This window comes from Heterodontus francisci, chromosome 17, assembly GCF_036365525.1.
Source record: "Heterodontus francisci isolate sHetFra1 chromosome 17, sHetFra1.hap1, whole genome shotgun sequence".
NCBI classification, from domain to species: Eukaryota; Metazoa; Chordata; class Chondrichthyes; order Heterodontiformes; family Heterodontidae; genus Heterodontus; species Heterodontus francisci.
Window position 1 is genome coordinate 30,110,888 of NC_090387.1, and position 14,090 is coordinate 30,124,977.

Below are 14,090 nucleotides of genomic sequence, written 5' to 3' on the forward strand. Positions count from 1 at the left end.
ACATTTGCATAGTAACAGACAGTGTTGGAACAATGAGGAACCAGCCCCTGCCCCAATACATAGAAGAGACCTGGTCAAACCTGTCGGTCACTTGACCGCCTGCTGGCCAACTTGGGGTGTTTTAAATTGGAAAAACAGAATTTGAACTCAGCCGTGTGCTTCCAGTTGGAACGGAACCTCCTCTCCAGTTCTGCCTGCCTCCATCTCTTTCTCATGGAACTGAATCTTGTGAAAACACGTGAATCTCAAAGAGAGAAAAGTCTCTTTTGTGAACAAGATTTAAGAAGAACACTGGGCCCTGACGAACAGCAAGACTACCTGCAATCAAGTGAGCTCAAAGTACAGTAAACAAGAAACTCTTCTGATATGGCCTCAAATCCCTCTCTACTGTATTTTCCTCTTCTCTTTTCTATCCCTATCTGCATGCGTATATTGCGTGTGCATGCTAGCGTGGGCGCGTCGTACATCCGTAGGCGTGAACCGTATTAGAGTTTAAGTTGAAGTTTTAATAAACTTCACTTTTCTCCTTTAAACCTCAGAAAACCTGGTGTGTTGGTTTCTTTGCCTTATAATTGGAAAGTTGTGAACAAGGATTCACAAAAAGTGGGGAGCTCAAAACACAGTGTGTTTAAAAATAAAACCCTGTTACAATAAGACCAGGTAAAGACAGCAAAAGACCCCTAGACACATTTCTCACCTGGTCATAACCGAGGTGTTAAAACCTCATCTAAATGTGTTACAATATAAGTATTGTTAAGACTTGCAATTACCAAAAAATTACACCTTATTAAATCTACTCCCTCTCCAATAACTGGATGAGTTTTTGATTTTAATTCCTGTCCAGTTTGAAGATTTTGATACAGTAAGCTACTGCATACATTGTTGGCAGTTGGAAAGACGCCTCTAAGTCAGAATCCCCCCCTAAACCACCTATAATGACCTACACATGTCAGATTTATGTTCATAAAGCTTACATCGAATTATTTTTAAAATTACTAGTGGTTCTTCTAGTTAAAGTATGTCTATCTGTGTTCACAGCTTGGAAGTCCTCACACAACACTTCAGGAGAACCAAATTCAAACCTTCAGAGCCAATAGTCTACTGAAAGCTGAGGTAAAGAAAATGCAATCATTATTGGAACACGGGAGTATAATTTGTATTACAGTAGCATTTTGGGAATTCAGTGTGTTGCCAACAAATGGAATTAAGTATATTGGTTGACAATCGATATTTTTACACCAATGTGCTTTGTTGAATGATAATTTTCTTTAATCCAATCTGTATTTATATTTTTTAAAGACATTTTTAAAAGACCAGCAAAAATGATGACTTTGCTGGCAAGTTAAGATGGCTACCTAATTTGCAACACTGTACCTACACTGAAATGCTTGTGAGGCAGGAGACAAAATGTCGGCTCATGCCCCAGCAAGAACCAAGACCCAGGAGGTTTAAAGGAACGACCTGTTTTTATTAGCAAGAGAAAAATACTGCTAACTGCTATGTTTGACTGAGTGACTGTCATGTGACAAGCCCCTCCCCATCTGTGGTTTTAAGCTTGTGTCTTTCTGCAGCAGAGGGAGGAGAAGCAACTGGATTCTGACACGTGCAGACCCAAGTGGGGGTCTCTCTCTCCCTCTCCATTCCAGCTTGTAAGCTTTCAAATTCTGCTTGTTGACTGACCACCTTTGCATACTCCGGTTACAATAAGAAACCCCATTGGAGGAAATCATCCGCATCACTGTCTCCAAAAGATCCACCGAACCCATCATTGACCTCTTCAAACTAAAAGCCTCAGGACCACTGAATTCAGCTAGAAGCCAGCCAAATCACCAAACTCCACAGACTGTATACTTTTTTTATGGACTCTAGCTCAACAAATCTGTCTTTCCCCACTCTTTAACCTATTTGTGTGTGTGTGTGTGAGTGAAAGTCGGTGTGTAGTTTATTATTTTCATTAGTTCGGTTCAGGTACAATAAAGTTAACCTCTTTCTTTGTTAACTGAAGAAATCCTGTCCAATTGGTTCTTATTATGATCATAGCAAGTAAGTAATCAAACACCTCCTGAATTGGTCAATACATCCACTTTAAGAAAGACTTAAGCCTGTTGTGGTCAAACAAGGAGAGGGAAAAGCGGGAAGCCCTTCGACCCCTCCTCACGTGACTGTAACAATATTTTTCAAAAAGTAGTCATAGTTGAATATTGCATTCTTTCACTTGGGCCCATTAATGGCAGCACAGCAATAGCGATAATTGCAGGTGAGACTCATTGATTAGAATCAAAGAATCATAGAGTTATACATCACAGAAACAGGCCATTTGGCCCATCATGTCTGTGCCGGCCACGAAGCACCTATCTATTCTAATCCCATTTTCCAGCACTTGGCCCGTGGCCTTTTATGCAATGGTGTTTCAAGTGCTCATCTGAATACTTCTTAAATGTTGTGAGGGTTACTGTCTCCACCACCCCTTCAAGCAGTGTGTTCCAGATTCCAGCCACCCTCTGGGTGAAAATTGTTTTCCTCAAATCCCCTCTAAACTTCCTGCCCCTTAACTTCAATCTATGTGACCCCTCCGCAAAGGGAAAAAGTTTCTTCCTATCTATCCTATCAATGCCCCTCATAATTTTGTATACCTCAATCAGGTCTCCCCTCAGCCTTCTCTGCTCTAAGGAAAACAACCCGAGCCTATCCAGTCTCTCTTCATAGCTGAAATGCTGCAGCCCAGGCAACATCCTGGTGAATCTCCTCTGTACCCTCTCCAGTGTAATCATATCCTTCCTATAGTGTGGCGCCCAGAACTGTACACAGTACTCCAGCTGTGGCCTAACTAGCGTTTTATAAAGCTCCATCATAACCTCCCTGCTCTTATATTCTATGTCATGGCAAATAAAGGCAAGTATCCCATATGCCTTCCTAACCACCTTATCTACCTGTGCTGCTGCCTTCAGTGATCTATGGACAAGTACACCACGGTCCCTCTGACCCTCTGTACTTCCTACGGTCCTACCAGCCATTGTATATTCCCTTGCCTTGTTAATTCTCCCAAAATGCATCACCTCATGCTTCTCAGGATTAAATTCCATTTGCCACTGCCCCACCCATCTTACCAGCCCATCTATATCGTCCTGTAATCTAAGGCTTTCCTCCTCACTATTTACAACACCACCAATTTTGGTGTCATCTGCGAACTTACTGATCATACCTCCTATATTCATGTCTAAATCATTAATGTACACTACAAACAGCAAGGGTCCCAGCACCGGTCCCTGCGGTACACCACTGGTCACAGGCTTCCACTCACAAAAACAACCCTTGACCATCACCCTCTGTCTCCTGCCACTAAGCCAATTTTGGGTCCAATTTGCCAAATTTCCCTGGATCCCAAGGGCTCTTACCTTCTTAACCAATCTCTCATGCTGGACCTTATCAAAAGCCTTACTGAATTCCATGTAGACGACATCAACTGCTTTACCCTCATCTGCACATCTAGTCACCTCCTCAAAAAATTCAATCAAGTTAGTTAGACACAATCTCCCCCTGACAAAGCCATGCTGACTATCCCTGCCTCTCCAAGGAGATTAATCCTGTCCCTAAGAATTTTTCCAATAGTTTCCCTACCGCTGATGTTAGACTTGCTGGCCTGTAATTACCTGGTTTATCCCTGCTACTCTTCTTGAATAATGTCCTCCAGTCCTTTGGTACCTCTCCTGTGGCCAGAGAGGATTTTAAAATTTATGTCAGAGCCCCTTCTATCTCCTCCCTTGCCTCACATAACAGCCTGGGATACATCTCATCTGGGCCTGAGGATTTATCCACTTTTAAGCCTGCTAAAACAGCTAATACTTCCTCCTTTTCAATGCTAATATGTTCAAGTATATCACAATCCCCCTCCCTGATCTCTACACCTACATTGTCCTTCTCCAAATTGAACACAGTTGAAAAGTAATCATTTAAAACCTCACCTATGACCTCTGGCTCCACACATATATTGCCACTTTGGTCCCTAACGGGCTCTACTCTTTCCCTGGTTATCCTCTTTCCCTTAATATACTTGTAAAACGCCTTGGGATGTTCCTTTATCTTGCCTACCTGTGTTTTTTCGTGTCCCCTCTTCGCTCTCCTAATTACATTTTTAAGTACCCCCCCCCCCCCCCCCCCACACTTTCTATACTCCTCTAGGGCCTCCGCTGTTTTCAAAGCTCTGAATCTGCCATAAGCCTCCTTTTTTTCCTTATCCAATCCTCTATAGCTCTTGACATCCAGCGTTTCCTACCTTTCACCTTTACGGTTACATGCTGGCCCTGAACTTTCACTATTTCCTTTTTGAATTCGCTTGTGCCTTAACAGGTCTATATTTGTTCTGCCTTCCAGACTGACTTAGTTTCTCTTCTATATTTGGCTGTGCATCACCCTCTACTGTACCTCCACTCTGTATCTCATCCCCCTGCCAAATTAGTTTAAACACTCCCCAACAGCACAAACAAGCCTCCCAGCAAGGATGTTGGTCCCGTTCCGGTTCAGGTGCAACCCGTCCAACTTGCACAGGCCCCACCTTTGCCAGAAACAGACCCAGTGATCCAGGAAACTAAAACTGTCCTTCCTGCACCATCTCTTCAGCCATGCATTCATTTGCTCTATCCTCCGATTCCTGTACTCATTAGCATGTGGCACCGGGAGTCATCCAGAGATTACAACCTTTGATTGTTTTATAATTTTGATGAAAATCAAATGTAAAAAATGTTTTTCAAATGAAAAGCACAAGTCTGAGTGAATAGATATAAACTTAACTTGCCTTGAACCTTTACACCTTCTTTCTGATGTGCTATAATATTGTAAATCAGTTGTGAATGGACATCAAAGACAGGTTCAGAAATGAAAATGGGTCAATTTTGCACATGATAGGAGGATGCATGGCATCAGGAGATAACTCAAAATGAATATAAAAGGAATTGGGCATAATATGCAACTAAGCAGAAAAATGACAGATAAAATTTAATACAGATAAGCGTGAAGTACTGCACTTAAGAAGGAAAACTGGGAGACACATGCTCCATGAAAGGTATTGAAACAGCAAAAGATGAAATTGAAAGAGAGATGTCTCAGTAAACTTGAAGCACAACATGTGAGTGCTTCGGTTCCAGTAAGTTTATTCCTCCGCACTTGTACTATATGCTTAACCAAGACCTCATCCCTCTTGCAATTTCATGACCCTCAGAGTGGATTTTTCTGTGTTGGTGCTTGACAGCAACAGACACAACACTCTGTGAGGCAGGGCATGAGTTCAGCCACCTCTTGCTCTTGGGCACATAGAGGAGCACGTACTTTAGAATGCTTGATCATGAAGTATCCCTTGAAACAGAGTTTACTTTTTTTTTCATTCATGGGATGTGTGCATGGCTGGCTAAGCCAGCATTTTTTGCCCATCCTTAATTGCCCTTGAGAAGGTGGTGGTGAGCTGCCACCTTGAACCACTGCAGTCCTTCTGAGGTAGGTACACCCACAGTGCTGTTAGGAAGGGAGTTCCAGGATTTTGACCCAGCAACAGTGAAGGAACGGCGATATAATTCCAAGTCAGGATGGTGTGTGACTTGGACAGGAACTTGCAGGTGGTGATGTTCCCATGCATCTGCTGCTCTTGTCCTTCAAGGTGGTAGAGCTCACGGGTTTGGAAGATGCTGTCTAAGGAGTCTTGGTGCGTTGCTGCAGTGCATCTTGTAGATGGTACACACTGCTGCCACTGTGCATTGGTGGTGGTGGTGGTGGAGAGAGTGAATGTGAGAGGATGTTGTGCCAATCAAGCGGGCTGCTTTGTCCTGGATGGTGTCGAACTTCTTGAGTGTTGTTGGAGCTGCACCCATCCAGGCAAGTGGAGAGTATTCCATCACACTGCTGATTTGTGCCTTGTAAATGCTGGACAGGCTTTGGGGAGTCAGGAGGTGAGTTACTCGCCGCATGTTTCCTAGCATCTGACCTGCTCTTGCAGCCATGGTATTTATATGGCTACTCCGGTTTAGTTTCTGGTCAATGGTAGCCCCTAGGATGTTGATAGCGGGGGATTCAGTGATGGTAATGCCATTGAATGTCAAGGGGAGATGGTTAGATTCTCTCTTGTTGGAGATGGTCATTGCCTGGCACTTGCATGGCGCAGATGTTACTTGCCACTTATCAGCCCAAGCCTGGATGTTGTCCAGGTCTTGCTGCATTTTTGCCCAGACTGCATCAGTATGTGAGGTGTCGCGAATGGTGCTGAACATTGTGCAATCATCAGTGAACATCCCCACTTCTGACCTTATGATTGAAGGAAGGTCACTGATGAAGCAGCTGAAGATGGTTGGGCCTAGGACACCACCTTGAGGAACTCCTGCAGTGATGTCCAGGAGCTGAGATGATTGACCTCCAACAACCACAACCATCTTCCTTTGCACTAGGTATGACTCCAACCAGCGGAGTGTTTTCCCCCTGATTTCAGTTCTGCTAGGGCTCCTTGATGCCATACTGGGTCAAATGCTGCCTTGATGTCAAGGGCAGTCACTCTCACCTCACCTCTTGAGTTCAGCCTTTTGTCCATGTTTAAACCAAGGCTGTAATGAGGTCAGGAACTGAGCATCACTGAGCAGATTATTGCGAAGCAAGTGCTGCTTGATGGCACTGTTGATGACACCTTCCATCACTTTACTGATAATTGAGAGTAGGCTGATGGGGCGGTAATTGGCCGGGTCAGACTTGTCCTGCTTTTTGTGTACAGGACATACCTGGGCAATTTTCCACATTGCTGGGTAGATGCCAGTGTTGTAGCTATACTGGAACAGCTTAGCTAGGGGTACGGCAAGTTCTGGAGCACAGGTCTTCAGTACCATTGCCGGAATATTGTCAGGACCCATAGCCTTTGCAGTATTCGGTGCTTTCAGTCGTTTCTTGATATCACGTGGAGTGAATCGAATTGGCTGAAGTCTGGCATCTGTAATGCTGGGGACTTCAGGAGGGGGCCGAGATGGATCATCGACTCGCACTTCTGGCTGAAGGTTGTTGCAAATGCTTCTGCCTTATCTTTCGCACTGATGTGCTAGGCTCCCCCATCATTGAGGATGGGGATATTTGTGGAGCCACCTCCTCCAGTTGTTTAATTGTCCACCACCATTCACGACTGGATGTGGCAGGACTGCAGAGCTTAGATCTGATCCGATGGTTATGGGATCGCTTAGCTCTGTTTATTGCATGCTGCTTATGCAGTTTGGCAGGCAAGTAGTCCTGGGTTGTAGCTTCACCAGGTTGACACCTAATTTTGAGGTATGCCTGGTGCTGCTCCTGGCATGCCCTCCTGCACTCTTCATTGAACCAAAGTTGGTCTCCTGGCTTGATGGTAATGGTAGAGTGGGGGATATGCCGGGCCATGAGGATACAGATTGTGGTTGAGTACAATTCTGCTGCTGCTGATGGCCCACAGCGCCTCATGGATGCCCAGTTTTGCATTGCTAGATCTGTTCGAGATCTATCCCATTTAGCTCAGTGATAGTGCCACACAACACGATGGACGGTATCATCAATGTGAAGGCGGGACTTCATCTCCGCAAGGACTGTGCGTTGGTCACTCCTACCAATACAGTCATGGACAGAAGCATCTGCAGCAGGCAGATTGGTGAGGACGAGGTCAAGTATGTTTTTCCCTCGTGTTGGTTCCCCCACCACCTGCCGCAGACCCAGTCTAGCAGCTTTGTCCTTTCGGACTCGGCCAGGTCGGTCAGTAGTGGTGCTTCCGAGCCACTCTTGGTGATGGACATTGGAGTCCCCCACCCAGAGTACATTTTGTGCCCTTGCCACCCTCAGTGCTTCCTCCAAGTGGTGTTCAATTTGGAGGAGTACTGAGTCATCAGCTGAGGGAGGGCGGTAGGTGGTAACCAGTAGGAGGTTACCTTGCCCATGTTTGACCTGATGCCATGAGACTTCATGGGGTCCGGAGTCGATGTTGAGGACTCCCAGGGAAACTCCCTCCCTACTGTAGACCACTGTGCAGCCATCTATGCTGGATCTGTCCTGCCGGTGGGACAGGACATACCCAGGGATAGTGATTGCAGTGCCTGGGACATTGTCTGTAAGGTATGATTCCATGAGTGTGACTATGTCAGGCTGTTGCTTGACTAGTCTGTGGGACAGCTCTCCCAACTTTGGCACAAGCCCCCAGATGCTAGTAAGGAGGACTTTGCAGGGTCGACAGGGCTGGGTTTTCTGTTGTCGTTTCTGGTGCCTAGGTCGTGCCGGGTGGTTCGTCCTTTTTTTTATTGACTTCGTAGCGGTTAGGTACAACTGAGTGGCTTGCTAGGCCATTTCAGAGGACATGTAAGAGTTAACCACATTGCAGTGGGCCTGAAGTCACATGTAGGCCAGACCAGGTAAGGACAGCAGATTTCCTTCCCTAAAGGACATTAGTGAACCGGATGGGTTTTTACAACAATCGACAATGGTTTTATGGCCATCATTAGACTAGCTTTTAATTCCAGATTTTTAATTAATTAAATTCAAATTCCACCTTCTGCTGTGGTGGGATTCGAACCCATGTCCCCAGAGAAATACCCTGGGTCTCTGGGTTACTAGTCCAGTGATAATACCACTGTGCCACCGCCTCCGCATGCAAGCAAATATAGTGTGTTATGCTGCAGTACAATATGTCCTCATAAAGAAGTGAATCAAAAAGTGAATGCAGAGATAAAAGATTTAAAATTAAAGTATTATGTTAGCCATAAACTTGGTTACTGACCAACACCTCCCCACTCTTTCTGTTGCCTTCTGGGCTATAATCTCTCTTACCTGTCCCTTGTAAGGAACGAAAGATTGTACCTGGTCTTCTGAACAGCAGGTCTTTCTCCTTTCCAAGATATGTCAATCTTGCAACAGCAATTCATCAACAGATCCAATCATGGTATTTTCCTTACTCACAATAATACTGACTCTGGAAATCTGTAATGAATCCACTTGGTGGGAAACTGACTGGATTGGATAGAGTGCTCGCTTTACACTTTTCATTTTCATCAATGAAAAGTTATAGCAGGCAAAGTGCAAAACGAGTTTTTGATCCGACCAGTTTTCTGTCACGTAAGTTCGGTTAAAATTCCCCCCTGGTTTTCTTTCTCAAAAGTCAAGCACAGCTGCTGCTCAGTTTTCCCTTTCCCCTCAGCTCCCAGTTCTCCCTCCTGCTGTCCACCCAACTGAACCCTCACACATCTTATTCTCTGTTATATCTCCCCTCAGCCCTTGCAGAATCTTTAAGCAAATACTTTGTGTCTGTTTTCACAGCAGCAGACACAAAAAACATACCAGAAATAGTGGGCAACCAGGGGTCTAATGAGAGTGAGGCTTAAATACTTAAAGTAATTAGTATTAGTTAACAAAAAGTACTGGAGAAATGAATGGGACTATAAGCCAACAAAATTCCTGGTTCTGATGGCCCACATCCTGGGATTCTAAAAGAGATGGCTGCAGAGATAGTGAATGCACTGGTGATCTTCCAAAATTTCATAGTTTCTAGAATGGTCCAAGTGGATTTCAAAATAGCAGCTGTACTGCAGCTATTCAAGAATGGTGAGAGAGTGTGATAGAATCCTTGGTTGCAAAGCTTGTTTTTTTTTAAGACCCTAACTGAGAGGGAAACTCGAACTGAAACCAAAACTGAAGCAGAAGCTGGAAAAACAACTTCAGGTTTCTGGGGAAACTGACACTGCTTAGAACCAGTGGGGCGGCACAGTGGCGCAGTGGTTAGCACCGCAGCCTCACAGCTCCAGCGACCCGGGTTCAATTCTGGGTACTGCCTGTGCGGAGTTTGCAAGTTCTCCCTGTGTCTGCGTGGGTTCCTCCGGGTGCTCCAGTTTCCTCCCACATGCCAAAGACTCGCAGGTTGATAGGTTAATTGGCCATTATAAATTGCCCTAGTATAGGTAGGTGGTAGGGAAATATAGGGACAGGTAGGGATGTGGTAGGAATATGGGATTAGTGTAGGATTAGTATAAATGGGTGGTTGATGGTCGGCACAGACTCGGTGGGCCGAAGGGCCTGTTTCAGTGCTGTATCTCTAAAACTAAAAACCAGATAAAAGGAGGCAGAATCCTCCCCAGATCAGGCAGGCCAGGCAAACGAGGCAGGAGTGGAGCACTGGTAATCAGAGGAAAGTGAAGACTGAATCCAAGAACTTTCTGTTAATTACAGTAACCGACTAACCAGACCTAGCCATACAGTGCACTGAAGGACTCAGATAAAGGGAAGACTGGTAAATCCACACAATACAGACTGTTGTGAGCAGAGCTGAGGGGGTTGTAGAGAAGTGTGCCTTGTGGTGAAGACCTCACCCGTGGAGATTGGGTTGAGTGGGAACTGCTGTTGGAAGAACAACAGCTGCTAAATCCTTCAAAGGAGCTAAAAATCTACCTGAGAAACTTCAGAGTTGTAAAGAACTGGATGGACTGCCCAGTGAAACTGTAAGACCCGTCTCTGTTGTATCTGATAGTTAAGGTGTAATTTGTAACATATACTGACCGTGATCAGTCCTTTCCTTCATGTTTGATTTCTGTTGGTTTTCGTTGAGTGTTAAAGTAAAGTTTATAAAAGTGAAATCTTATCCATTTGGTTTGATTTCCTAAATTGGGGTCAGTCGGTGGATTTGATTTTTTTGGTTTCTTGGTGGTCTCCACGGGAATCAAAACAAGAGAGAAAACAGGGAACTACAGGCAACCTGGTATCAGTTGTCAGAAAATTTCTGTAATGCATGTTTAAGGAAGTGGTATCAGGACACTGAGAAAAACACAATGGCTGGATCTTGCCATCAATGTTGAAGCAAGGGCACTTGCCGCTGACCACAAAGTAATTCTCGCTGAGAGATCTAGTGCTCTCGCTGCAAGAATTTCAGCTGCATCACCGTACCGTGGCACTACAACTGATTGCGGTGTTCTTTTCTGGGCATTCACAGCATAGAGCAGCAGTGATGTCATCAGGCTGTCTAAGCAGCCAATCATAATAAAGGATTTCCCCAAACCTCCCCCTGCGCCCCCCCCTCCGACCCCAACACCAAACAGGGAACTAAAAGCTCTAAAATAAAATCACTTTCAAACATTTTTGCATAGAGTAAATTAAAGATTGGGACATACATATGGGGTGAAGGTAGAAACTAAAATATTCCGAAAAAACTTTAAAAAAAAAATTATTGTTGAAAAAATTTAGCTTAAATGATTAATTAGTAGATTTTCTGATAGCATTCCATGAATATAAAAGTATTTTTTCAGGGCCATTTCTGTTGTTCATCACATTTTATTAATCATATCGCTGTTAAAAATGCAGTTACATCCGACAGAACGAGGTGTAAATTTTTATGGGGTTTCAAATAACAATGTGAGGGCAGGAAAGTTGAAATTCTCACTGATTTCATGATTTCTGTAGTGGAGGTGGTGGGGGGTTGGGGGGTCCACACTGCAGCCTGTGGAAGAACCCTGGGTGACAGACCACAACTTCAGGACTTCCATGCTAAACTGTGCATGACCAAAATCCTGAAATTGCGGTCAGTTTCAGAGGGGTAATGATGATAAACACCAATGGTTCACTGCCAACCCTGCCCCCTACCCTCAAAATCCAACTCCAGAAAATTAGGCAGTGTCATAATTGTTTTATGAAAGGGATATTGTGTTTGACAAATCTAATTCTTTGAGGATGTAATTAGCAGGGTAAATAAAGGGGAACCAGTAGATTTAGCATATTTGGATGTTCAAAAAGCATTTGATATGATGCCACAAAATGGGGAGGCAGTGGCATAGTGGTAATGTCACTAGACTAATAATTCAAAACCTTGATTAATGCTCTGGGGACATGTGTTCGAATCCCGCCACAGCAGATGGTGAAATTTGAATTCAATCAATAAATCGGGAATTAAATGCCAGTCTAGCAGTGACCATGAAACCATTGTCAATTGCTGTAAAAACCTGTCTGGTTCACTAATGTCCTTTTTTTTTTTAGAGATACAGCACTGAAACAGGCCATTCGGCCCACTGAGTCTGTGCCAACCACCAACCACCCATTTATACTAACCCTACAGTAATCCCATATTCCCTACCACCTACCTACACTATGGGCAATTTACACTGGCCAATTTACCTATCACCTGCAAGTCTTACGGAAAGGAATCTGCTGTCCTTACCTGGTCTGTCCTGCACGTGACTCCAGGTCCACAGTCAATGTGGTTGACTCTTAAATGCCCTCTGCAATGGTCTAGCAAGCTATTCAGTTCAAGGGCAGTTAGGGATGATCAATAAATGCTGGCCTAGCAAGTGACACCCACATCCCACAAATAAAACGAAAGGTTGTTGCCCAAGATAAAGGCTCATGGGGTTGGAGGAAATAAATTAGCATGTATAGAGGATTGGTTCAAGGACAGAAAACAGAGTGTCAGAATAAATGAGTCTTTTTCAGTTTGGCAGGCTGTTAATAGTGGGGCGCTGCGAAGATCAGTGCTGGAGCCTTAGCTATTTCAATCTATATTAATGACTTGGATGAAGGCACTGAGTGTAATGTATCCAAGCTTGCTGAGTGTAATGTATCCAAGCTTCATGATATAAAGCTAGGTTGGAAAGTAAGCTGTGAGGAGGACACACAGAGTCTGGAAAGGGATATAGGTAGGTTGTGAGTGGACAAGAAGGTGACAGATGGAATATAATATGGGGAAATGTGAGCTTATTCACTTTGGTAGGAAGAATAGAAAAGCACAATATTTTTAAATGGTTAGAAACTGTTAAATGTTGGTGTTCAGAGGGATTTAGGTGTCCTTGCACACAAGCCACAGAAAGTTAACGTGCAGGTACAGCAAGCAATCAGGAAGACAAATGGCCTTTATTGCAAAAGGGTTGGAGTACAAGAGTGAGAAAGTCTTGTTACAACTGCATAGGGTTTTGATGAGACCACACCTGGAGTGCTATGTACAATTTTGGTCTCCATTCCTAAGGAAGAAAACACTTGCCTTAGATGGGGTGCAACGAAGGTTTTCTAGATTGATTCCTAGGATGAGAGGATTGTTCTCTGAGGAGAGATTTAGTAGAATGGGCCTATACTCTCTGGAGGTTGGAAGAATGAGAGGACAGCAGTTTCCCTTTAATCCTGAACTCCACAGGTGCAGTCTTCACCAAAAAAAAAAGCATACCTCTCCAGCACCTTCTCAGTTCTGGCGGGGTTGTCACTGTATGGCGGGTCTGGTTAATTAGTTCCTCTAAATAACAGAAACCACTCCTAGATCCAATCTTCACTTTCTTCAACCTGCCTGTAAAATGCACCTTCCTGCTATCTGAGCTTGGATGGCTCTGTCTCCTTTTTATCTAGTTCCCCCAGAAACCTGAAGTTTTTGTTTTCAATTTCTGTTTGGACAGTCTGTTCCAAAAATAAGAAACAATCTTTGCAATCAGGGTCACTGCGCCTAACAGAACATTCAACAAGCCACACGATCAAGGGACAGCTCACACACACTCCTCAGAGTCCCGCAGACTGCAGATTCCATGACAACGGGAACCCTTTCTATCGACTCTGTCCGGACCCCTCATGATTTTGAAAACCTCTATCAAATCTCCTCTTAATCTTCACTTCTCCAGGGAGAACAGCCCCAGATTTTCCAATCTATCCACAGAACCAAAGTTCCTCATCCCTGGAACCATTCTCATGAATCTTTTCTGCACCCTCTCAAATGCCTTCACATTTGTGGTGCCCAGAACTGGATGCAATACAATTGAGGCCACACCAGTGTTTATCATAACTTGTTGTCTTTCACAATAATTTCAGAGCATGACAGGCTCCCCATTTTACCTTTATTTTTAGTTATTTTTTTCTTTCTTTAAAAAATTTTTTTTTTTGTTTTATTTTATTTCATCTTAGTTTGTTCAGTTTGCTTATCCACATGTTTTCATGTTTGTACTTGCGGCTGTTCAATTTTCAGTCCATTAACACCCTATCTGTACTAATGCTTTGTCTTTCAACACACCATTAACATATTGTTTGCCTTTGCTCCACGACCTTCTGGTCAGCTATTCTATGACCTTGTCCTATTTACACCACCTCCTTTGTTATCTCTTGCCCCA

The 14,090-nt window shown here is 44.1% G+C and overlaps 1 protein-coding gene across 1 annotated transcript in view; it reads left to right on the plus strand.

The window, feature by feature from the left end:
- Window positions 1–14,090, plus strand: part of LOC137378580 (early endosome antigen 1) — a 1,009,825-nt gene that overhangs the window by 321,511 nt on the left and 674,224 nt on the right. The window contains exon 10 of the mRNA XM_068048885.1: window positions 1,039–1,113. Within this exon, the coding sequence (XP_067904986.1) occupies window positions 1,039–1,113 (75 nt within the window). The remainder of the gene's footprint in view (window positions 1–1,038; window positions 1,114–14,090) is intronic.